The sequence below is a fragment of the Vulpes vulpes genome, chromosome 8 (assembly GCF_048418805.1).
Source record: "Vulpes vulpes isolate BD-2025 chromosome 8, VulVul3, whole genome shotgun sequence".
NCBI classification, from domain to species: Eukaryota; Metazoa; Chordata; class Mammalia; order Carnivora; family Canidae; genus Vulpes; species Vulpes vulpes.
In genome coordinates this window covers 15467253-15494729 of record NC_132787.1, presented here as the reverse complement: position 1 = coordinate 15494729, position 27477 = coordinate 15467253, and the positions used below count along the sequence as shown (strand labels likewise).

The window sequence follows — 27477 nt, the reverse complement described above, 5'->3', positions numbered from 1 at the left end:
AAAGTACTATTTCTTTTCTTGTTTACTTCAATTTTTCCAGGGTCAGTGACTAGTATAAGGTTGATGCTCAGTAAAAAAAATGTATTGAATGAATGAATCATAAAAGCATCAGGCCAAGTCATGCATGGCTTCAGTGGCAACAGGGACATCTACTATTTGAAGGACTGAAGGCTACTCAGTAAACAGAGAACAAGTGAGCAAAGACGCTGTTTATGGGTGTTGGGGGCTCTATGAGTAGAGCTCCCTAGAACTGTGCAAGGGCATGTCTACATATGGTAGCCCTGAGAGTATAATAGTCATAATAGTTTTGGGCCATCTACAGATACACTAAAGGTTTGGGGCACTTAAGTTAGAAGATACTTATCTATTGGTTTTTACTAAACTTTATTTCTTCATGGATCCCTCTAGTGTGATCTGGGATTATGTTTGCTCTAATTCTATAGTGCATCGGAATTTCAGAAGCAAATATCTTCCTAAGGTATATAAATTGCATTTTTTCCTTGCACATCTGACCATTTTCACCAGTCACCAGAACAAGCAGTCTTGTGACTCTGGGATGCAAAGAAGGAGGAGGAAGCTGTTTGATAGAATACAATTAGGAAATGTAATTAACATTAAAATCTACTCCAGTTTCTAGCCCACTTCCTTCCTTTTCTTTCAAAGAACTACAGTTTTCACATAACACTTCCTTCCTGCCCTTCCTCCTTCTTCTAGTGATTGTGATTAAACCAGATTGCACCATGTGCAACAAGGGTGGGGGAAGGGACAAGCAAAGGAGGGTTCTATCACAACACCTAGTTAGACTCCTGGAGTTTTACATACATTTTCATTATTGATTCTTTCTTACCATCTCCACTTGAAGATAGAGAAAACACTTACTAGGTGTCCTTTAGCAGGACCTGCTTGTGTTTCTGCAGGAAGGAAAGAACACACTTTTCAGTAAGGATTATATAATATCAAGCATTGTGGTTGGCCATGACACAAAATCCAGGTGAAACTTTACTGAAGTCGGGGCAGAAAGGGGCAGAGAACATGGCAGTGTTGAAGATGGGAGGATAACAAACCCCACTGAGCATTAAGTGATCAATATTCACTACCCAGAGCTACTATTGCCCGTGATACTATTTAATAGTGCGATGTTTCTGCTCAGTGAGAGAACCATTTTCAGCTCCCAATCTGAGTGGGGAAATAACCCTGCCTGCCGAATGGTTTAACTATTATCCCATCCAACACAGCTTCAGACTTGGCCACTTGGAGGAACAAAATGCTGAATTCATAGAAGAGAGCTGAGGCCTTAAAACGGTCTTTCATGGACTTAAATCAATTTCATAACACCTGGTGTAATGAGCATCCTGAGGCAGAGGGGATAGCCCAATGTAGACACTGGGACAAGAGCAATGTGGGGCATAAGAAGAGGATACAAATTTAGTAAGAACTCTTCCTTTTGTAATACCGGTTAAGAGATACCTAAAACTTCTTGGTGAGAGGACCTGGAGACTTATTCTTAAACCTTAATAGGTTTAGAATAGGGATCCCTGGGTGGCGCAGTGGTTTGGCGCCTGCCTTTGGACCGGGGCGCGATCCTGGAGACCCGGGATCGAATCCCACGTCGGGCTCCCGGTGCATGGAGCCTGTTTCTCCCTCTGCCTGTCTCTGCCTCTCTCTCTCTCTCTCTGTGACTATCATGAATAAATAAAGAAAATCTTAAAAAAAAAATAGGTTTAGAATAGGTTTATAAATAGTGGCATAGAAGCTTGTGCAATACACTATGCAGCTCTCCTTGGAGTATTTGAAGCTTTTAAATACCTTGATAAAATTCCTCATTAATGGCATCGCTCTCAGTATGGTTGTACTAGGCACTTGGACTGGATGAACCTGGCTTCACTATTTTGGAGTCTACCTTAAATTAGTTTGTATGGTTTCACCTCTATTGTGTACTGACTAGTTATGAATTCAAACCCATGTTTTGCAAGCTTGTTTTGGACAATGCTGTTTGGATAATTTGTTTTCGTGGGTTTCTTTTTTTACTATTTTTTAAATCTATTTTTTGGACAATGCTGTTTGGATAATTTGTTTTCGTGGGTTTCTTTTTTTTACTATTTTTAAATCATTTTTTATTTTTTGAGAATAACTTGTTTTGAATAACTTGTTTAGATGAAATCGATATGCAGTTGGATGCTAAAACTTTCTTATCAAACTTCTGCATGTGGAAAGGAGAGGACCATTACATCCTTGATACCAGAGTTAATGGCAGGAGTGTCCATCGTGTGATGGACCTTTAAACTTTAAAAACCAAGGTTTCACCGTAACTTGAAAGTGTTTGGTCTGGGCAAGTCTACACTTTGCTAATCTAAATAGCTGTCTATAGATGAGACACCTGTCCCTGTCATGGCCAGGCTACTCTTGGTGGGCAATGCTGTTGAACTGCGCAGTAGTCTCAGGAAGAGAAAGGACACGTGTTCCTGCCTTGGCGAGGCTACTCACCACAGGCAGTGGAAGCAAGCTGTGTCCTGAGAGTAATAACCTTTGGATCAGCCCATCTTGTCTGTAATGCCAGTGCTGTCGCCTGCTAGCTACATGCTCTTAGCTTCTACTATGCCAGTGGCTGATACTGAGTTTATTTGGAAAGACTGACTCTACCAAGAATAAACTCATTAAAAGGAATGCCTCAACTAAATGTGGACTTTATTTCATTCATCTCTTCTTTGTCTAGAACAATAATGTAATTAATCTATCATTGGCTCAGTATCTTTTTATTGGCATACTAAAAGATTTTATTGTCCTATTTGCTATTGGTCTGTCAAATATTATTATAGATTACAATTCCTACATGAACCCATGTTAAACAAATTACTGGCCAAGATGATCTAGTTTCTGGGCTGTGAACAAATCCACCTCTCCTCCCCAGTCTATTCTCCACATAGTAGTCAGAGATCTTTTTGATCCTAAGTGACACCATGGCTCACTTCTAATCAAAAGCCACCAATGGTCTCACAAGTCACAGAGAGTGAAACTAACAGCTCTGTCCATGGCTTGAGGGCTCCAAAACACCTGACCCTCAGCTGTCTCTGATCTCATCTCCTAACACTGTCAGAGAGGCCCTTTCTGACCACCCTATTTAGAGTGGCCTCTCTCTCCTTTACCCTGCCTCTGTTTCACATAGCATTTCCTTCATTGGACATACAACATATTTCACAACATATTTCCTTATTATCTGCCTCCCTTTTCTAGAAAGTAGACCCTCTACACGGAGACAGATTATGTTCTAAACCATGCAGAGTGTGCCCGGTAAATAGAACTAAATAGAGTTTGTTGAATTGACGATTTAAGATCCTTGTTCTGTAAGTGAGTAGAGCAGGTAACTAGCTTCTATTACAAATGTTCTTTTTCTAAAAAAAGATTTATCTGGGGAATCCCTGGGAGGCTCAGTGGTTTAGCACCTGCTTTCAGCCTAGGGTGTGATCCTGTAGACCCGGGATCGAGTCCTACGTCGGGCTCCCTGCATGGAGCCTGCTTCTCCCTCTGCCTGTCTCTCTCTCTCTCTCTCTCTCTCTGTGTGTGTCTCTCATGAATAAATAAAATCTTTAAAAAAATAAAAAATAAAAATAAAGATTTATGTATTTATATTGAGAGAGACTGGAGGAGTGGCAGAGAGAGAGAGAGAGAATCCTTCACGCAGACTCCCTGCTGAGTGTGGAGCCTAATGGGGGCTTGACTCACAACCCATGAGATCACAGCCTGAGCTGAAACCAAGAGCGAGATGCTTAACTGACTGAGCCACTGAGGTGCCTCTACAAAATGTTCTTTTATCCACTATTTTCTCTGGATGGCCAATATATCACACTCGCTATTCTATGTATAACTAGACTTTAAGTTAAATATTTGTAGCCTATTGCTGTGACGAAAGCCCGATTGGGGATAATTTTCTGCTTCTGGTTATCAGCTCTTTTACAGACTGGTAGTTATTTGATAAGTGCCTGTACTTGTAAAGCATCCCTTTACTTACCATAGGGTGTGGGACTGTGCATAGAATACTTAAGAATTTAAAAGCACTCCAAATACATGAATAAAATTGACATTCAGTAAGATCTCTGGTTTAGTGAATTAAATTTATAGAAAGACTGAATGTGAGATGAACCACGGCATAGTCTCTTATAACATTGTCATATTTTATTCAAGTTCAGTGTTGAAGAAAAAAGAAAAGGTATCTCATTCATTTTTTTAAAATATGAATATGATTCATTTAGGAAATTTAATTAGGGTAAGAAATTTTAAACATGGGAGAAACTGGGATATTAGCAATCAAGTGGATAATAACTATTTGTGTGCAAGAGTATAGCCACTCCCCCACTCTCTCTCTAATAAATGTGAACTTCCTGTGAAAGTACCTTTAGAACTATGCTGAATTTTAATTCTTTTAATTTATTTTTAGTATATTCTAAACATGTTAATATTCCGACATAATTCAAGTCAAGGAACACTGAACTAAGAGTCATTTAAAGATTTAAAATCTAGTTCTGGATATTCTATTAATCTGCTGGGTGAGCCTAAGTGATTTTTTAAAACATCCCTGGGCCTTCATTTTCTAAACTATAAAATTAAAGGATTACACTTGAACTCTCTAGCAATTCTGAAATAATATGATCACATGATCTGGACATAAGTGTTCTCAAAATCTTACTCCAAACATACTTTGGAATCTTTAGGTTAATATGAAAAAGACTTTTGACCTATTACAAGTCTCATGCACTTTACTCTGAGAAAAAGATCACAGGTCAATATTTAAGACATATTAATTTTATTTGTATACCATTCCCTCCAACTGAGGTATTTTATTAGAAACCTAAAAGCGACAAATTGGAGAGGTAAGGAAGACAGGAAGCATGTATACTTATAATGGAGATGAAAATAGTGTAATAGAAGAGCAATGGATGGAAATAAAAATCTATTTTTAGAATTTATTATGGTAACTAATGGTCATAAAGATCACCACTATTAAGAAAAGGTTATTCAGTAGATTTTACTTTAAAAACAGGGACATGCATAGTGTTTTATAAGTGTTCTATTTTAAATTTTTAAGGTAAGAAATTGGGGACATAAATATATTTTGAAACCTATAATATTAACATAGAGTTCTTTTCCAAATCACTCTAAATAAATGATGTATTATTCCTGTCTGAAATCTTGATTTTTAAGAGGCAGAAATTGAGTTTTTCGATTGTGATGAAATGTGAGATTCCATTTTAAGGAGTTCCTTTGAATTCTCTGTATTTAAAGATGAGAGGATTTTAGCATGGCCATGTTCCTTCTCACTTTTAGTGGCTGAAGGCCTTGTCTTATTATCAAGCTTCTCAAGGACTAAAGGTAATGAACACACAGAACATCTCAGACACCTGGAAAAGTCCAAGAAAGTTTTCGGAAATTAACCTGTTTGTAATCAGGAATTCTTTGTCACCCCCCCTCCCTTGAGGTTATCAGTCAGGGATCTAGGAGGAAACAGATGGCACACACAAGCTAGACTAATTCCAGAGGGCTTAGTGAATGGACTATCTACAGAGATGTGAGCAGGGCTAGGAAAACTACAAGATAGGTACAGCACTGGGGCTCTGGTAACGGAGGGGGCTGTGTTGACTCCTAGGTCTGAGAGGACAAGGGTAGGGGGTACAGCTATCTGGACTCAGAAGGAAAAAGTGGCAAAAAGAAGCCTGCTTTGAGAGGAACTATGCCCTCAGGTGAAGGACACAGCCAGCCTGAGGTGATCTCTCAAAGAATGATGAGAGAATACCTATCCAAATGACATTCTCCTCCTGTCCTGACATCCTTTGCTAGAAATTAGAGTACAGTGTCTGTGGATCTCACAGGCCCCCTGAGGTACCAAACGGTGGAGAATAGTAGAGAGTGAACCTGAAGGGACACACAAAGTACATTCTAGTATCTTTAAGCTCTTGGAGTTTTATAAGATGCACTTAATAAGCACATGTACAGTTTGGTAAAGAAACAAAGAGAAGTGCCCAGTGTGAAAGGAAGAGTCAGGCTCAGTTGCAGATGAGGGGCATGAAATGGGACATTGTGAGTATAAACTTTATAAAAATACTACATTCTCACTGAATCACAGCATACAATAACTAAAAAGATTTAAATGAACTCTTACATAACACTTTCCACCCTTCATAGAAAAGCATACCACCTAAAACTATCTCCTATCATGATAATAAGACATAACCATTTTTCAGCACCAAGATCTTTGCTCCTATTTAATATGTAAGGTACATCAACAACGAAAATCATTTCCTGATGATATTATTCTGTAATACTTCTTGGCAGCTAACATATAGTAAGCATTGACAAATGCCTGGCTCTGCTAAGCCCTTATTTTATTTACTGTATTCAACAAACTGTGGTCTGCCTTCTCATAATCCCTGTTTTATAGATAAGGTAATTAAGGTTTAAAGGTTCTGTAACTTGCTCAGAGCCATAGAGAGAAGTGACACAGCAGGGATGCAAAGCTTGTTAGTTTGTCCCAGAGCCTAAATTCTTCAGTGATTAGGGTTGAGGGCTTCCAACAATAACCAGATAGGGAAAAGCTAGGGAGAGGGTAGAGGGTGAGGGACTAGGAAGCCAGGGAGGGAGGGCAGGGATGAGGGATAGGCAGTGGTGGTGGGGGTTAGGGGGGAAAGGGAGAGACTCAAGGGCGATAGAGAAGTTGGATCGTATTATAATCCTTACAAGTCAAGCAAGGTAGGAATTTAAATTGGAAATTATGTGGGTAGTTTGAATTTAGGAAAAAAAAAACATTTTGCTTTTGAACAATCCCAAATATATTGACTAAAAAATATGGTCAGCTACCAATTTTTGACTAATATCCTTTCAAGAACTCAAAATATCTTACCGTGCTTACTCAGCAATTCTCTACTTATTTAAAAAGTGTGGCATCAGCGTTGAATTCAGACTAAAACTAGCGGCATCAAAGTTTTAGATTAACTTCTTTTTGTTTTGTGAAACAAAATGCTGTAACCAATATTATAGGAATGTACTGCTTAATCTGACAATAAAAGGCTAATTTAATTGTTATGGTCTTATTTTAAGGCTAATTTGCCTCCAGTCTTTCATGTGCAATGCAAAGGCAGTCAAACAGATGGAACACTGAAGCCTCGTTCTCTAAATGCACATAGATGAGATTTAATTTTCAAAATAATATAAAAAACTATGATGATTTATTGAATACCAAATACTCACGAGACAAAGTTTCTTATATATTTTTTCTTTTCCCCAATTTGCCCATCCCCCCTCTCCCCTCCCCTCTGGCAACCACTAGCTTGTTGGGTGTTTTTATGGGTCTGTTCCTGCTTTGTTTGTTTGTTTATTTTGTGGAGACAAAGTTCCTTAACAGTCTGCTTGAATTGAACAGGGTTGAAGCCTAGAAAAACCACACTGTGGGAACTTTCATAATCTTTTGGTAGTCTATTATAGACTTTATTTTTTAAAAATATTTTATTTATTTATTCATGAGAGACACAGAAAGAGAGACAGAGACATAGGCAGAGGGAGAAGCAGGTTCCCTTTGGGGAACCTGATGTGGGACTCGATCCTAGGACCCAGGGATCCTGATCTGAGCCAAAGGCAGATGCTCAACCACTGAGCTACCCAGGTGCCATAGACTCTCTTATTTTGCACTGAATTTTAATTTGATTTTATGTTGCAATATAGATACTTGCTATAAATTCTTGCAAATGACTAAAAGAGCTCAGAGATAGGGTCATAGAATTTATTTGCATCATTTGAGTTAATAATCAATTAATGATGGCCCATTAGCAGATGTAGTATCTGTGACACTCCAGGATCAGGTTTAGTGCAGAGATGAAAGAGAAAATTAGGAATGCCTAAGGAAGAGCAGACATGGGTTCATTTTCCCAATCTGCAGGCCTATGACTTGTACTACTGCCTGCTGCACCCCAAAGATTGAGCCAGACCGTCCCTGACCAAAAAGTTTCCTCTCTACTGCCTTGCCTTCCACCATACTTTTTTCTTCAGAATGCAGTTGGAATTTTGCCACTCTTTAAAACGTTATTGGATAACAAAATATTCCATAGTTAACACATTTTAAAAGAGAATTGATAGTTAAATACAAACAAAGCAAAACAAGAAGGCAGTGTTATTTTGATCCTGGAATAGATCTAGGATGCTCAGGAGGAAAATTAAAAGTATATCACTAGAAACAAGAAAACAAATTAAAAATTTTTTTAAACATTTAAAGAAATTTTGGTACTGGGTATTAAAATACATTACTTCAAACTCAAGCTCAGCTAGTACATTCAGTACTCTGGTTGGTACAATGAACACAATAGTTTCTTTGTATTTGGTATGTCAAGGTCTACTCTTTCAAACTTGACAGATCCTTAGTTAAAAGATAACAGATTCAAGTACTTTATAGCTGTAAACCAGGTCAGTGTAGTTATGTGCATACGCTCTCTTTTCCTATGAGAATTCCTGCGTGTATAGAACATCATTGGTGCTGAAAAAATGTTCATTGATTAGATGAGTAAATAAATAAATACATAAAATAGTTAGTTCTATTCAAAAAAAGAAAAGCTTTTCTTTATCTACCTATACTTTAAAAAAGATTTTATTTATTTGACAGAGAGAGAGAGCAAGAGAGAGAGAGGGAAAGGGAGAAGCAGGTTCTCTGCCTAGCAGGGAGCCCGATGTGGGGTTCAACCCCAGGACCCTGGGATCATGACCCTAGCTGACGGCAGTTGCTTAACTGATTGAACCACCCAGGCACCCCATATCTACCTATACTTTCAATGGCTTCTTGAGTGTGCATGACGTCCCTACATTTAAATATTTAAATACAATCGTATTTGAGTGACTTTATGAAAAAAGAAATTTGAAAAATATACTTACATAGCTTAAAAATAAATGTATATAAAGCGATATGTTGCAAATCATTCCTTTTCTACATTCATCTAGTTTCTCCCATTTTTGCCAATATGTAACTACTATTAGATTTTTGTGTCCTTAAATAGACTTTTCTAACATATATAACCAAATATGAATATATATTTCTTTCTCAGAATTACAAAAATAGTGGCATAGGGTGCACACTATTCTTCAAAGTGATTTTTCCCTATGTTGGAGATATTTCTATATTAGTGCAAGCGATGACTGGCTTGCCATATTTCTGGTATATAGTGGGATGATCCTTAAAGTGAAAATTAATTTTTTGCAAAGAATAAATTCATACCTTTTTATCTCCTTATTCCTCAACTTCCCTCTTATTCTGAATCATCAATTTTTAAAAATCTTGCTAATTCCTAATAAAAATATTAATCCCTCTTATGTAGAAATAATTAGTAATGAAATTTACAAATACAAAACATGTGACTCTTGTTTCAACCTGATAGGATTTTTGACAACAAAATATTCCTGCTGTATTTTGCATATGAATTTATGCCACACACTGGATAAATTTTTAATTTTTGTTACAGAAAGTGGTTGATATTTACAAATAGAACTAAGCATATATTAATTTGTAATCAATAGGGTATAAGACTGCATTGTTTTTCCCTCTGCAGACATAATCCGTATAAGAGAGAGAGCGAACAAGTGCGCGAGTGTGTGTGTGTGTGTGTGTGTGTGAATACCACATTTGTGCAGGTTATCAGGAAGATATATAGTATTATTTCTACATTAGCATATACTTCTTTGTTTACTTGTTTCTTCTATTAAAGTTCTTGACAAAACTTGTATTTTACTAACCTTTATTTCTACTTTAGAACAAAGTATAAGTTTTGTACACAGAAGGTTCTCAGTAAATACTCATGTAACCAAATTAAAGTTATTTGAATTCATGCTGTAGGGAAAAAAATCAATTTAATTTAATGAACTGACTTAGGAGATTTTTTTGAATAAGATCTTGGACAGGTCTTAGGATACAAGGGGAAAAATTTTGTGACAGAGACTACGATAAAAATTTGTTGGAATGAGACACATAAAATCATTAAAAACAAAAATCACAAAAAAAGCATCAATTCTGATTTCCATAGTTATATTTTTAATAATTATATAATTGGCCTGAAGAAGGAAAAAGAGATCCATGGCATTTATATCAATGTGATAGTAAAGCAGGACTTAATGATACTAAAGAGGTTCATTAAAAATTAGAGATATATCAGCTATTTCAAGTTGATGACAAAATTTTTTTGACTAAATTTTAGAATTTTTCTAGGAGGTGTCAGACTTTGCAGTATATAAAGGTACTCTTTAAAAACCTCATACATGATTATTTCAAGTAAGGACCTTAAATTATAAGAATGTTTTTTCAGGATTTGTTTAATTAGTTATTTATGAATATTTGTCATCAGTGTTTCCTATGTTACATAAATTCTTTTAAATCTCTGTTCACATAGTTGAATCACTTTTGCAGGTTTCTACAAAACTTGGATGAGTGAAGGCATATGACTACATTTCTATTTCCTTTTTAAAAAAATTTTTTTAAAGATTTTTAAAAATTTATTCATTCATGAGAGACACGGAGAGAGAGAGGCAGAGACATAGGCAGAGAGAGAAGCCGGCTCCATTCAGGGAGCCCCATGTGGGACTCGATCTTGTAACTCCAGGATCACTCCCTGAGCCAAAGGCAGACGCTTAACCGCTGAACCACCCAGGCATCCCTCTTTCTATTTCTTTCCTTTCTTTTCCTTCTCTGTAGAAAATCGTATTTCTGTATGAAATTATTTAGTTAAAATATCTAAGTAAAGATAGTTTCGTAAGCAAACTTCAACCCACTTTTTTCCATTTTATTAATCTGAAATATGAAATTGCTTAATGATTTTTCAAAAGCTGAAGAGAAGCTTTAATTAAACATTACACTAGCTATGAAGATGATACTAATGTAAATTGTGAACTTTGGTGTTATAGTCAAGAAATTTAGATTTCATTTCTATCTTCCTAACAGAAATGTTGGGAAGATAGCAATACCTAGAACACCATGTGGCTCAATATTCCAGTTATAAAGAAATGTCATTTGGCCAGAATAATTCAATATATATTTTATTATCTACCTACTTCTTTTTGCATCCAGAATATTGAAATGAAAAGGTCTATAGATGTATTCAGAATAAAGCCACCTCCAAAGATGGCCACATACTAATTTCTAGAGTCTGTGAATATGTTACCTACATGGCAAGGGACTTTGCAGTTATGATTAAGATTATAAACTTTGAGATGGGGAAATTATCCTAGTTTACCTACATGGGCCCAAGAACATGTTTCAAAACAATTTTTTGCATCCCTATAACTTTAGAACATGCCAAACCCATAGTAGGCACTTAGCAAATATTTGTTAAATGAATAAAAGAAGGAACAATATAAGATTGAGGAATCCAAAAAGAAATAACCTAATAATTAATTAATTATTATCTGTATTTGTAGAATTCTAGGAGGTGTCAGACTTTTTAAAACAGTAAAACTATCACTGCTCACCATTTTTTTCCCTCTAGGAATATAAGTAATAAGGTTAAAAACAGACGGGATGAGCACTGGGTGTTTTTCTGTATGTTGGTAAATTGAACACCAATAAAAATTAATAATAAAAAAAAAAGGTTAAAAACACTATGAAATCAAGAGCCCCAATGTACCTTTGAAATGTGATCCAGTTTGAAAATTTCTCCTTTGTTCCCTATAAATGTCACGATGGAAACCATGAAATAAAAATCTAACAATGGAAAATTTATGATGATGCAATTCAACAAACTGGAAGTATAAAACTTTAAGTTACCTTATCCATATAATTTACAGTGAAATATAATGAATCCAAATACTGATTTTAATTAGTAAAAAATTGATGGGGGAAAATAAAATACGAATTACTTTGAATTAAGATATAATTTTCTTATTTTTAAAATAATCCCTGTTCTATTAAAAACTGCTACATTTTAAGCTTATAAATTTCGGTAAAATTTGGACAAAAGATGGTAAATACATAAAGATAACCTGGTGGTAACAAATTAAATTACTTCACTGAAAAACCAAGAAATCAGGGGTGCCTGGGTGGTTCAGTTGGCTAAGCATCCCACTCTTAATTTCTGCTCAGGTCATGATCTTGGGATCATGAGATCAAGCCCCATGTTGGGCTCCAAGCCGAGTGTTGAACCTGCACAAAATTTTCTCTTTCCTTCTGCTCCTCCTCCCAAGCTCATGCTCTCTCTTAAAACAAAAAACAAAACAACAACCAAAAAACAAATCAAAATAATTCTGCAATCTAACCTAAGTGACCAGTTCTTAAGTTCCAATTCCATAATACTATCCTTGACACATAATCTCAAATAAAACAGAATTATGTAACAAAGAACACAACAACTTTTAGTATGACAAAATTTATGCCTTACTCAAATGTACAACAATAAAAGAATGGTTTGGTAAATAGATCATATATTTAAACATCAGACACTAAAACAAATGTAGCATGAAAGAAAATTAGTGTGGAAATTTTTAAACTTAGTTTGATCTCAACAATTTTAAAACATGTATAGGAAAAATTTAGAAAGCTATATGCCATAATATTATACGTAATTGGTAGCATTGCAAAGTATTTTAATTTTGTACTTTTTACTGTTTTCCAAATTTTCATTATTAAAGTTATTATTTTATATTCACAGAAAGCATTTTGTAATGTAAAAGAAAAATTCTAATATAAATGATCACTTCTGATCATTTAACATTTCAAATTCTGTAATCATGTCTGTTCCATTAAAGCCTCTGTAGGAATAGGAATGAGCTGTTTAGACTTAACCAAGGGCTTTTCAAAATAGCGCCAAGGTACATTTTAGGTTTGATCTGAGGAACAGAATCTTCTTAAATAATACAAGTCAATATTAACCATGAGGAGACAGGTTACAAATAAACATTTTATGAGAAAAGAGCTTATTTTTGGTTAACTTAAAGAGCTATTTTATTGACATAATCACTAATATTGTGTTAGGTGCCTGAATTATTATGCATGTAATCAAATCCTACCTTTGCAGGTAGCACATAAATTCCATAACTTCATAAAGTTACTCCAATAAGCTGAGTGATAATTAGTTTTATATACCACTGCAGGTCAAATAAAAACCAATATATTGGTGAAATTCTTACTTACTGTGGTAGCACAATGAATATCTTTCCACACTGTGGCTTCCCTGGAGAGATCAGAGACTTCAAACAAATTATCAAGAATCACTTCCCCAATCATGTCATGTCTAGAAAATCTGTCAAAATCATAAACACTGAAATGTAGTTTTCGGTTGCTGAGTTGATCATATGCTACAGGAAATTGAAAAGTTTCATCAAATAGAGGATTTAAAGTCTTTCTGTGTACACGGGTCTGAAATTTCTTTTTCCTATCTGGAAGAAGATACATCTTCACGTAAGGGTCAGACGTGCCTGTGAAGTCTTTAGCAGGGAGGTCTAAGGCTTTGATAATTTTAACGACTAGAAGTTCATTTTCATAGTCATATTGGAGGGTGAAGTTAAGTTTCCCACAGGTTTTGATATCTTCTTGCCTGTTGCCTTCAGAATCAACTGATTTCTGTTTGTAGAGCTCTGGTTTTATCCTTCCAATGCTTGTTGTTGTTTCTCCTCTTTGTAAAACAGGTTCTGTGCCCATGCTAAAATCAACACTGGAAACCTGCATTTGCCTTGGTAGGTGTCTCCTGAAGGAATTGTGGCTGCACATACACACACACACACACACACATACACACACACGCAGAAAATAATTTAGGAAGATCATTTTGTTGACATTATTCAGTGGCATATAAACTGTCCCCTCACCCCCAAGATAATGAAAGCACTGCATTTGTATTAATAGACAGATAGACACACACACACACACACACACACACACACACACACACAACTGCTTTTGAAAAACCAGAAATGCAATATTCAAAGGAATAGGACTCTAAAATGATAGAAATATCTGAAACTCATGAATGTACATTTTTATGAGCTTTTGGAATTTTGTACTCTAAATCACAAGCACATAATTACTATACAATTGTAAAAAAAATAGGATTACCAACAAAATTCAGTATTCCACAGAATACCATGAATCATCAGTCATCTTGTTATGTGTATCTGTAATCTTATGTAGACAAATCATTGAGATGGCTGGTTTCTCTCAATCTGGATATTTGGGTCTCATGGATCTCATGTTTTACTGACTACACCATTGCAATAAAAAACATAAGTCTACCTATTCTTATACTATGTTAAGTATTTCTAATACTTAAGACAACGAAATGAATATTTACTTGTAGAAAGAATATGGTGACAGCCAAAATGAGTACATTTTTCTTTTTTCAACATGGAATGGGCTTCGGAAATTCTGAGGATTAAAAAATGTAGAATTTTAGAATTTGGGGCCAAAATAATAGAGTGCTTTAGAATTCAAACTGACTTTCCTATCATCAGTTACTATTCATCTAGTCAACGTTTCCAGGGCATTAGCTGTACCAACTAACCAGTGCCTTGTAAATGTGACCTGCACTAAGATCTGCTTCTCTTCTACTTCCTCTGTGATTTCTGGCAGGAGCTGTGTCAACTTATAGGTCTACTCAATGCTTAGTCCCATGTCTTTTGTTCTTTAATCTCCTTGGTCTCTCCATCAGACTAATCATTTCTTGGACTATAACTATAATATAGTGGTTCCCTATACTATATTTCCCACTACTATAATATAGTACTACTATATCCATAGTATATCCTGGGGGGTTCTCACTACTATAATATAGTGGTTCCCTGCATGGATCTCCGACATATAAACTTCTAGTTCCATATTTCTGTATCTATAAGGGAGATTTCTAAATGAATATTCTAATTTTGCCCCAAACTTTTGCCTTCTACGTCTAAGCTGGCGCTCCCTTCCACAATCTCAGAAAATAGCTCTAACATTTTTATCAGCCACTTATGCTTGGACTACTACAGTATGCTTTGAATCACCTTTCCTTTATTCATGAGGTTTACTCAATTTTCTAAACCTGTTGATGTTTGCTTTGAAACATCCCATATACTTGTCCATTAATTTTCCTTTCCATTGCTACTCAGTCCAAATCCTCATCACCGTATACTTGGCTTTCTATACTACACTTTGGCTGGTTTTGCTTCTTTTAGTGCTCCCTTATACTTAATATCTATCTAGCACTTACTTCAAAACCTGTACTCATTTCTGTTATTACATCAGGTCTACATTTCTTACAGCAAGCGCTAAGTAATACTGAGGACATTGCTCAACTAATACTTGATTCATTGATGCACACATAAGGACTGATTTAAGAAGGATAAAAAAATTGATAACCAGGAGTAAGATATTTAGCCATGGTACCATTTGAGAAGAGTTCAAGGAACTGAAGATGTTGAAACTAGAAAGGACAGGAAGTCTGGCTTCTAATTTCTGAAGGACCATCATTACAGAATTAATAAGAATCTCAGTGGAAGTTACAATTAAAATAGACTTCAGCTTAATATAAGAGAACATTAAAAAATATCTAGAGCTATCCAAAATGGGGAAGTAATGAACTTCCACAAACACAAAGTATAGAAACAAAGGTTAGATGTTGAAGGAAAGTTTTCTGCCTCAGGTGAGGTGCGAGACTTCTAAGTATTTTCTTTCATTTTTTTTTCCTTAAAGATTTTATTTATTCATGAGAAACACAAAGAGAGAGGCAGAGACATAGGCAGAGAGAGAAGCAGGCTTCCTGCGGGGAGTCTGATGTGGTACTCAATGCCAGGAGGTACTCAATGCCTAGGATCACGATCTGAGCCAAAGGCCGATGCTCAACTACTGGGCCACCCAGGTGTCCCCTAAGTGTTTTTAACACTTAATTTCTGATTCGCTATCATTCTGTGATTCTTTAATAATTTTATTCAAGATATCATATGTGTACTAATAAAAAAATTTTATTAGGTAAATTGTAAATTATGTAAAATCAGAATTATAGTCTGAGGTGTTCCAATTCTCTCACATTGAATTAGCTTATTTTCTATTAATGGGACTGAAATACTAAACGACTTTTTTTGGTGTGTGGCACTTTCCATATGCTTTTTTTTGTTATTGTTTCAGATTTTTTATTTATATTCTAGTTAGTTAACATACAGTGTAATATTGTTCTCAGGAGCAGAATTTAATGATTCATCACTTATGCATAACACTCAGTACTCATCACAAGTGCCCTTCTTAATACCCACCTCCCCTCCAGCAACCTTCTGTTTGTTCTCTATAGTTAAAAGTCTCTTAAGGTTTGCCACCCTTTTTTTTTTTTTTTGCTTCCTTCCCCTATGTTCATCTGTTTTGTTTCTTAAATTCCACATATAAGTGAAATCATATGGTATTTGTCTTTCTCTGACTGACTTATTTCGCTTAGTGTAAGAGATTCTAGCTCTATCCATATCATGGCAAAAGGCAGTATTTCATTCTTTTTCATGGCTGAGTAACATTCCATTATATTTATACACCATATCTTTATTCATTCATCAGCTAATAGTCATTTGGGCTCTTTCCATAATTTGGCTATTGTTGATAATGCTGCTATAAATATCAGGGTGAATGTACCCCCTTTGAATCGGTATTTTTGATCTTTTGGATAAATACTTAGTAGTGTAATTGCTGGGTCATAGGATAGTTCTATTTTTACCTTTTTGAGGAACCTACATACTGTTTTCCACAGTGGCTGCACCAATTGGCATTCCTACCAACAGTGTAAGAGGGTTCCCCTTTCTCCACATCCTCACCAACATCTATTGTTTTCAGAGTTGTTCATTTTAGCCATCCTGACAGGTGCAAGGTGGTATCTCATCATAGTTTCGATTTGTATTTCCCTGATGATGAGTAACATTGAGCATCTTTTCATGTGTCTGTTAGTCATCTGTATGTCTTCTTTGGAAAAATGACTATTCATATCTTTTGCCCATTTCTGAACTGGATTATTTGTTTTTTGGGGGTGTTGAGTTTGGTAAATTATTTATAGATTTGGGATACTAACCCTTTATTAAATATGTCATTTGCAAATATCTTCTCCCACTCTGAAGGTTGCCCTTTAGTTTTGTTAATTGTTTCCTTCACCGTGCAGAAACTTTTTATCTTGATGAAGTCCCAATAGTTCATTTTTGCTTTTGTTTCCCTTGCCTCCAGAGATATATCTAGCAAGAAATTGCTATGGTTGATATCAAAGAGGTTACTGCCTGTTTTCCCCTGGGATTTTGATGGTTTCCTATCTCTTCCATTTTTGAATATATTTTTGTGTATGGTGCAAGTAAGTGGTCAGTTTCATTCTTCTGCATGTGGCCCAGTTTTCCCAACACCAGTTGTTGAAGAACAGTCTTTTTTCCATTGGAAATACTTTCCTGCCGTGTCAAAGATTAGTTAACCATAGAGTTAAGAGTCCATCTCTGGGTTTCTATTCTGTTTCCTTGATATATGTGTCTCTTTTTGTGCCAGTACCATACTGTCTTAATCACTATAGCTTTGTAATATTGCTTGAAGTCTGGAATTGTGATGACTCCAGCTTTGCTTTTCTTTTTCAAGATTGCTTTGGCTATTCAGGGTCTTTTGTGGTTCCATATAAGTTTTAGGTTTTTTTTGTTCTAGCTCTGTGGAAAATGCTGGTGCTTTTTTGATAGGGATTGCATTAAATGTGTAAATTGCTTTGGGTAATATAGACATTTTAACAATATTTGTTAAATATAAGCATGGAATATTTTTCCATTTCTTTATGTCTTCCTCAATTTATTTCATAAGTATTCTATAGTTTTCAGAGTACAGTTATTTTACCTCTTTGGTTATGTTTATTCCTAGGGCCTTATGGTTTTTGGTACAATTGTAAATGGGATTGATTCCTTGATTTCTCTTTCTGCTGCTTCATTATTCATGTATAGAAATGCAACAGATTTCTGTACATTGATTTTGTATCCTGTGACTTTACTGAATTTGTGTATCAGTTCTAGCAATTTTTTGGTGGAGGCCTTTGGGTTTTCTACCTAGAGTATCATGTTATCTGTGAATAGTGAAAGTTTGACTTCTTCCATGATAATTTGGATACCTTTTCTTTTTGTTGTCTGATTACTGAGGCTAGGACACTAAACAACTATTTAAATAACATAAAAATGGTACAGCTAATACCATCCTAATTCTTGCTATTTTTTAGCACTAATCTGATAATGAAGTATCATTTATTTCTTTGAGTCTGTATATCTATCCTTGATATACAGGATCAGGGGCGTAAATTAGAGATAGGCAACCATTAGAGAATATGTAGGAAAATAAGAAGAATTTTAAAAGGAATATAACTTTAAACCAACCATAGTACAGATCTCACTCCTTCACTTGCCAGTTGCCTGATTCTGGGCAGGGCATCTTAGGGCTTCCATCTGGAAAATGAGGGTAATAGTATTACCCATGCTATATGTTGTGATGCAAATTATGTGAAATGATGCATGCCCTTTGCTGGGTACATACTACATACTCAACAAATATTAGCTTTTAATGACAATAAAATGATATAAATTTTTAAAAATTATAAAGGAATATAAGTATATATTTTTTGAATTATAATTCAAAACATATGCTGGGGTATAGTATAATTTAGTTCTATATTCAGTGTACCTAAGAGATTTAGGATATTTTGTTAAATAATGTAATATTGCTGCCTAAGTCACCTTTACTTATGTAATGATTTTTCAAGAAAAAAATTTATAAATAAAATCCCTCCAAAGTAAATTCCTTATTTTTTATAGATTCCATTCACACTTATACTTTTCAATGTAATAAAATTTTAGTCTTCTATTGTCTCTCTAAAAATCAGTAATTTCTTTCTTATGTCTGAATATAATTGTACAGCTGTAAAGCCCCTCCAGCAGGAATCAAAGAGTAGTAATGTTTTTGTTCTAGTAAGCCAGTGCCCTAATTATAGGGTAAATAGTGTATCTTCTAAGTCATAGTTAAGCTAGTCAGTTAAGAGAAGCTTTAATTATTACAATGCTAAACTACTACCATGACAAAACGGATCTTTTTCTTCTTGCTTCCCCCTGCCCCGCCCCTTTTCTTTTTCTCTTTTGGAATGACATGGTAAGTGGCTAGTCTCACACAGATATCCAACCAATCAAAGTATAGGCCACTTGTCTATTATTGACCTCATTCTTACCCTTCAAACCTGAGAGGGCACCACCAAAGTACTTTTCCAGATAGAGAAGGAAAAACTTTCCCTACCTTACCTGGAACATCTAACCGTAGCTAGATAGAGTCAAAATTCCTCGATGCCATAAGAATAACATGCATTAACATGATGATTTTTAAATATTACCAATAGGTCCTTTCCTTCAAACAAAATCAGAAGCCAGAAGTTGAGTATGTAAAGACAGAGCTCCTCTAGTTGTTGTGTGGTACAGTCCTGGAATCCTGCTGGAAACCAAACCAACATTTCCCTACTACCCAGAAGAAGATGCTTAAAGATCAGAACATTGAGATGAGGCGGGAAACATGTTGGCTTGGAATCAGTTTGAGCCCAGCTTCCCTATGAAGTGAAAGCAACTTTGGACAAGTCACTTAATCTGTTTGAGCTTTACTCTCCTTATCTATAATATGAATACTTTCACAGTGTGAAGGAAGATCAAATGAGATATTAGATGAGACGACTATGAAAATTAGAACTTCTCATACTGATAATAGTTAGAATCATTAGAATTCAAGACACAAAGGAGTTAAAGTGCAAATGCCATAATGAACGCTCTGGTTCTGAAAACTGCAAGCCTAGGGTTGCTGATTGGGGATGCACAGGTGGCACAAAGTCATTCCTGTATGAGCATGTCCTGCGCCACAGCCCTGGATAACTCTACCCTCTAATCAACTCACTTCTTAGCATCTAGCAGTTGTCTTTTTCTTATTCTCCTACTCTTAACCACAGTGTCTTTACCATCTGTTAAGTTTACCTTAGGTATTGCTTGAGAATTCAGAGAGGAAAAGCAAAAATATATTAGCAGCATTTTATTGATTTATTCAATATATTTATAAGGACTTCATCTCTCCCTGATTTTGTTAGTACTGAACTTTGTATCCAAAACTATCAGCATATATTAAAAGTTATAGCCCCATCTCATAGTTAAGAAGGCTTAACTAGTAAGACTAAATCAAGTTTGTGGTAAACTAAGTTTTCATCTTTATTTGTTTCCTGTTTTCTTCTATTCAATTAGAAACAAAGAGAGGAGTGATTCATTCAATACACAAAAATCTCAGCAAACAAAAACCCACACAAAACCAAAACCAAACCAAATCAGGCAAAGCACTCCATATATGAAGGCGGACTAAATTGCATAATATGTCACAATGAGTTTTTTAAAATAAAAACTGGACATCAGTAAAATTTTCTATATCCTTAATCTCTTTGAATGTTCTTCTCACCTTATTCCTCCGTAGAAACATGGCTCTTGTCTAAGGACATGGGTTCTGCTGCGCCCCTCTCATGTGGTGGCTAATATGTTCCCCACAGTCCTTGTTTCACTAGCCTGGAGGTGGGGCAGTCATACAATCCTCTGGCTCCCCATTGTCACTTTGGCTCCATTCTCCCTTTATCCACCTCTCCCAGCCCTAAAGCTGAAGTCAGCAAGTCACATCCCCATTATTACCTATTGTTAATCATCTATTGATTACTAAATCACTCCCTTTAAAGTCTTCATTATTTTCATTTCCTGGTTCACTAATACTTTTTGACAATGCTTTGGTCTAATTTCTAGCAGCGCATATGTTTCTCCCCAACTTGTGGCCCCTAGGTTCTTTGAATTCCCCTCCTGCAATGATGCTCTTTACTTACTGAAATCACTACCATGTACATAGATTTTTGTCATCATTAGCTGCAAACTTGCCACAACCCCAATGTCATGCATACCTCTCACTGATCAAAATCTCATATCTTTCTAGCTCAGACCCTCTGATACCCCAACTCTGACAACCTTTCCAACCTACCAGGACTCTAATCTGTCACTGTACCACCATTTCATAGTCCCTACTTCCCTGATATCATTTCCCTCTCATTATCCAGTTTTAATTCCATGGCTAATTAGTAGAGTCACTCTCAGGCACATCTCCAATGCCTGTTTTCTCGGCTTTCTTAGTTGCAGGACAAAACTGAAGCTCTGGATGAATTCAAGCCTCCATCATCTCTACACCTGTACACATGCAAGGGATTGCAATTAGAGAAAAACATAAAATAATTCTCACTGCTCCACTTTAAATTCATGACCACATTCCTCATGTAAACCCTAATGTAGCAATTTCTTCTCCCTCTCAATCTCCTAGATTTGCAAGAAGACTATATCACACCTTCTACCTTCCTACAGACCTCCATCACCTTCTTCCTCATTCTAAGTCTCAATTAATGACCTAACTTTCTGTTTCACTTGGAAAAATTGAAGCAAAGAGCAGACCTTACACAGGCACCATCTCATCAACCTTCTTAGCAACATCTGTAACCCATACATTTTGCCTTAAATACAGTCCCTCCACTTACATAGTAAATCCCATTTTCTTTCATGTCACCTTCCAGAATATTCCCTCTGATTCTTGCATTATTAATCCTTCCTCTATTGGATCACTACAATCAGCATAAAAGCACACTGTTGTTTCTCCTATCTTAAAGGGAACTTCATCTCTCTGTACTACTCTGTTTCTTTTTTTTTTTCTTTTTTTCTTTCTTTCTTTTTTTTTTTACTACTCTGTTTCTCTGACATATTTATAACAAAACTCCTTGAAAGAGTTGAGGACAATCTGTTCACTGTCCAATGTATTTTCTTCTATTCTATTTAAACATACTCTAATTACTTTACACAAAGGAGTTGAAGTGCAAATGCCATACTGCATCACAAACACTCTTGAAAATATGAACAGTGTCTTCTCCACATTGCTAAACTTACGGGGAAATTCCCACCCTTACTAGAGTAAGGGTATACTTGATACAAGTATATCCCAGCCAACTTTACTAGAGTCACTTAACAGTTAATCTCTGCTGTTTATTTACATACAATTTCACTTGGCTCCCAAGTTATACCCTCCTGGATTTTCACCTAGTTTATTAGTCTCTATTTCTCAGTCTACTATGCTATTCCTGATGTCTGCAAACAGTGTATTGAAATCACTTGTTTGCATATCAGTCTTCCATTCCCCAACCCTTTTGCTAGACTGTGTCCTTTATAATGGCAGAAACTAAGTATTATTCATCTTTTCATGAATTTCATAATAACATATACTGGGATTCAGGAAGTTTGTTGGAGTTTGTATTAAAATAATTTACCCTAGGGGCACCTGAGTGGTGCAGTCCATTAAGCATCCAGCTCTAGGTTTTGGCTCAAGTCCTGCTCTTAAGGTCTTGAGATCCAGCCCCATGTCGGGGTTCCGCACTGAGCATGGAGCCCACTTAGGATTCTCTCTCCCTCTCCCTCTGTCCCTCCCACTCATGCTCACTCTAAAAAAAAAAAATCTTAAAAAAAATCATATACCCTAATACCCCTGTGAGTAATGAAATCAAACGTCTCAAGAATGATTTGTATTATAAAAGAGGGCCTAATCAATTTATAATTAGTGTTTGTAAAGAGGAGATGATATTTATCAGTACCAGAAAACAAACTCTCCAAGTTTGAATTTATTTTATAAGGTTCTGTCTCTGACCTTGGTTCAAAGAGCCATCCAATTTCAGAAAAGAGGTTGCTATATTTATTGAATACATATGTTTCATGAACTGGCTTATTTAACTATCTCAAGCACCTGCACAGCATGTTTCATGAAATTTTAATTCAAAGAGATGGATCTTAGGTCCTCTCACAGCTTTAGGCAAGTGTGGCTTCTTGATATCCTAGCTAGGTATATATCTTTTAAACTCTTCCTTTGTGTAACATCTTGCTTTCCACTCCTTACAATGCCCTAGAATGGATAATTGCAATTTTTGCTATCTTTGGAGAGGAACTTAATTTTTAAAAATCTCAAAAAATTAAAAAAAATTTAAAAAATCTCTTAAAACTATATACTTCAGTATTTTTACATAATTCTTTCATATTTATTATGTGATGATTTTAAAAATTACTTTTCTAGGCAACCATAGCTAATTGTAAATCCATGAGCACCTATAAGTCAGTGATTTCTTACCATGAACATTTTCCCGCTTCTGTTCAATTGGCACTGCCATTAGGTTTCCTAATTATTTTTTAGTAGGTACTTAGAATCCTCTATCACAGCAGCTAACCTATATAATTTCTCATCCTCAACAAACTGTTTTGCCACTTATTATTCACCTCTTCTCTGCACCATTCATGGATGCAAGAAAATTGGTCCTAATACTCATCCTGGGAGTATAGCATCATTAACCTCTTTCTAATATGGGCAGTTTGTCTCACTACCTGATGCTGCAGGTAGGAGCAAAGTGAAGTGGAAGGATGACCAATCAGTCAAAAGCACCACCTGATGCTTATTATGTACCTACACAGAGATAGAAATTAGGAATGCATAAAAGTTGGCTACACAATCTTGTTCTCTGAGAACTTAGCAATGAGTTTGGCAAATAGCTAGAGCTCAATATTAAGACAATAAATAATTGCTAGATTGTAACTATGGCTTTAAAAAAGAATAATAGCTTATAATTGGGCAGAAATAGTAGACTCTAGATACATTTTTCCTTAAACATCTTATAGAAGAAAAAGAGGTTTCCATTCCAGATGTGGAAAGCAATATATGCAAAAGCACAGAGGCAGAGAGGTGAGGTCTACAGGAGCATAGTAAAAAAGACCAAGCACTCCTCTCATGGGCAATCATAAAATATCCATTTGGATAGAAATGATGAGGTCATCAAATTTGTTTATTGAATTTCTTAAACCAACAAACATAGGCTGAGTTCCTACAGTACTTTGTCTAGGTGTCAAGAGCAGTACTGATGTGAATTTGGCAGATTTTCTGCCTAAAAAAGCAGCACAGAGCTATATATTTGGAGAATATGGAATAAAAAATGCTTGAGTGGTAGCTTGGTGGCATCAGATTGTAACTGTTTGAAAGGCACTTTTAAAAGATTTAGACTACACCTGGAATGACTGAAGTGTCACAATGCTTTTTAAAGGGATCTTAGATTCTTCCTTTACAAGTTCCCTCAGGCTTTTGTCTTTGGTTGTTGTTTGCTATTTCCCAATTTTTATCATGCCTTCATTATTATATTAGTTTCCAAATAGATATCTTTTTCTTTAGTCTATCCTATAAACTGTTGCAAAATTAATTTTCCTAAAACACAGCTCTTTTATCCAAGGGACTCTTCCATGGCAAATATTTTTAGGAGGACAGACCTTGAACATCCTGGCCACGATTTCAAGACCTCCTTTACTTTGATTCCTGCCGACTTCCTCTTCTTCCTTTACTCCTCTACTGAACTCTGTTTACTGATCAAGTTAACTTACCTGCTATTAGCATGGAAACATTTCCTATTCTATGCCTTTTTACATAAAATGTTTTCATCTGGGATGCACACCTTCTTCCAGTTGCCACTCATGTGAATTCTTACTTTCTTTTAGCCTCTATGTAATGGCCTTTCTCCATGCTGGAAATAATTTTTCTGTTCTCAGAATTCCACATTCTCCATCACAGTTTGCACTTGTAATTCCTTTTATTGAAGTCAGTCTTATATGTTTTATCTTTGCATAATGTTGTAAATGTTTTTCCAACTCCCTCGTATTTGCAGAATAGATGGAGTGTGCATAATACTTGATGATACCCATTAGTAAATATCTACTGAATAAAACTACTGAATGAATGAATAATCAATTAAGATAAACTAGAAGATTGTTAGTAATGAAGAAATAACACAGCTGCTGCCTGGCCATTTGGCTGCTGGCAGGTTGATGGGGTCAAATGTCCAGGCACTTGAAAAGGAAGGCGAGAACTTGGAAAATGTGCCAATTTCCAGCAGTGCTGTTAACTTCGGGACCAATCAAAATGTTATGAAGTTATAGAGACAAATAAAGCTTGAAAGGGGAAGATGTTTGTTGTCTACTATCTGAGCCAAGTCAAAGGGAGTCCTAACAGTAGACTGGAGTGAGCATAGCCTAATAAGGTGATGAAATGAAGCCTGAAGGTTAAATTCATTGTGTGTGTGTGGGGGGGGGGGCGGTTTGATTTTACCACATTTCAATGACAAGTTAGGATTTGAGTCTGATTTATGATAATGCACCCTTGATCTCTGTGTCCAAGTGGGCTGCATAATGAATTTAGCAATTTCCTCTTTCCATATAAAGGTAATTTCTAATATGATGAAATAATTAATGTAGATGAGGGGTTTTGAGAACTAAGTATAATCAAGTTTTCTGCAAGGAATTCATCTTAAGGCCAAAGAGATTAAAATCATAACTCTAGTCATTCACAATAACCACTTATAATTTTAGATTTCTGAGTAGAATGAGCAGGAAGATGCTCTCATTTTTCAATCTCCAAACTATCTGTCCTCAGCAGACTTTGTAACCAACATCTTCGATTGCAGAAAACTATATCCTCTTGGCTTTCATGCTTAAAATGTGAAGCCATTAATCTGGATAAATTTGAATTCTAACTTTTGCCAGCTGCATGACTTCAGGCAAATTCTTAAATTTCTCTGGGCTTGAGTTAACTCACAAGTAATGGGAATAATTAATAATACTTACTTCATGCAGGTTGGCAGAGGATTAGCAGGAAGGGTGCCTGGCATAGTGGCTAAATTGCAAGTGCTCAAATATAATTCTTTCTTTCTTCCTTCCCTAGCCACTCATATAAAAAAGGAAATTCAAAGAGGCAGATGAAATTATATCAAAGTTCTAACAAAACTTTGAATTTGTATTCTACTTTTTCTTTTGGAAAATATGAGATATGTATAATTCAATCTTCATGTTTTAAGTTTGAGAGAGAAACTTATGTCCTTATGTAGGGTACACTTATTAATTAAGAGTTGAATAATTCTGAGTGCAGGCTGACTGAGGTGTATAGCTGCTGCTAATATTTAAGAAATGTTTTGCAAATTAATTGAACATTTTTACCCTAAGATTTCTAAGTGTATTTAAGGCTTTATTAAATATATTTAACTACAGTTGGCAGTGATAATAGCAGTGATAATCAAATAGCCACATGAGATCCTTTTAAACAGTTTTTCTTATATTTTAAAAAGTGGCACATGAGATAATTATTTCATAGTTAAATATCGATAATAAATTTAAATGAACATATAATTATGTGGCATTAAATTATAAAAATTAAAAATGATGCTAAATGACACAGCTCAGAAAAACTAAATGTGAGGCATATATTGGTTATAAGTTAAATAGCACAGAAAAGTATAACGTAGAAAAAACACCTCTATCTCTCTTCCTTATTCTTGAGTTCCTTATTCCCAAAGTAACAATTATTTTTATTTATCTGTCTGGAATATATTTCAGAAAGAAATAGCTTTATTTATTGACACAATCCCTTTCTATTTCACAAAAGATATACTGAATATTCTTTCAATCCTAGTAGCAAACATGATCCATGCCCAGTTTTTCAATTTTATTTCTAAACCTACAAAGGTATGTCATGTCAGAAAGTGTAGAAGCTCCTTAGATTTAGAGACGTAGAAAAGTAAGATTAGGAAGTCAATTAGTTAGCAGGAAACTAACTTATCTTCCCAAACCACTGATTTTACTCTGCCCTAGGGTAAAACCAGTTGCTATTTTTAGGAACCAGAGAAAAACTGCTACCATCATGTAGTCATTCATTTTAAGGACTGATGACCATCTTAAGTAGAAAACAAACCATTTTTCTTTTACAGTTTAACACAATTGGAAATATACTATAGCAAATTATTTTCATCTAAGCAGTCTTTTGCTGATTTTTCCAAGCGGAGTTAAAATGTATCTCCACAAAGAGGTCTCACTTTTCCCTCCTTTTATGTACATTCTCTAGTATGCTCATGATATTCACCAAAACTCTTGGAGAGCTTATCACACTCTGCCCAATGTAAGAGTTTGGTCTATGGGAGTTCAAACAACATTTTCCAGTGGTTCTATGTTGACCGTGTAGTTGCGAAACAATTGTATACTAAACATTAGTCTCTGATACTCAATTTTGATTGTGAAGTTCTAGATGATTTCATGCCAGACATTGCAAATGGCTGTTTTCCCCATATTTATTGGTTGAATTAAACTAAATTGAAAGACTGCAAGTAGCAACTATCAAACAATGATATTTCAAGGGAAAGAGTTAATAAATAATAGTCTTGTTATATGATTTTATTGAGACCTCAAATTCTACTAAACTCCTTTCATGGTACTGCTCCCTGTTTAGCTCCTTTGTTCTCAGTTTTTCTCATCCTTACTTACTCTGCCCTTATATACTTTATTCATTTGCCTGTTTTCTATGTTTTTCTCATTTCTCCTGTTTGTCTTGTCTTTTCTACTTTACCACCTCGTTCTTTT

At 35.4% G+C, this 27477-nt stretch overlaps 1 protein-coding gene across 3 annotated transcripts in view; it reads right to left on the bottom strand.

The window, feature by feature from the left end:
• SYT10 (synaptotagmin 10) overlaps positions 1-27477 on the bottom strand; it is a 94331-nt gene that overhangs the window by 48954 nt on the left and 17900 nt on the right. For all 3 annotated transcript variants that reach the window (XM_026000112.2, XM_026000113.2, XM_026000114.2), the window contains exon 3: positions 13142-13709. In XM_026000112.2, the coding sequence (XP_025855897.1) occupies positions 13142-13709 (568 nt within the window). The remainder of the gene's footprint in view (positions 1-13141; positions 13710-27477) is intronic.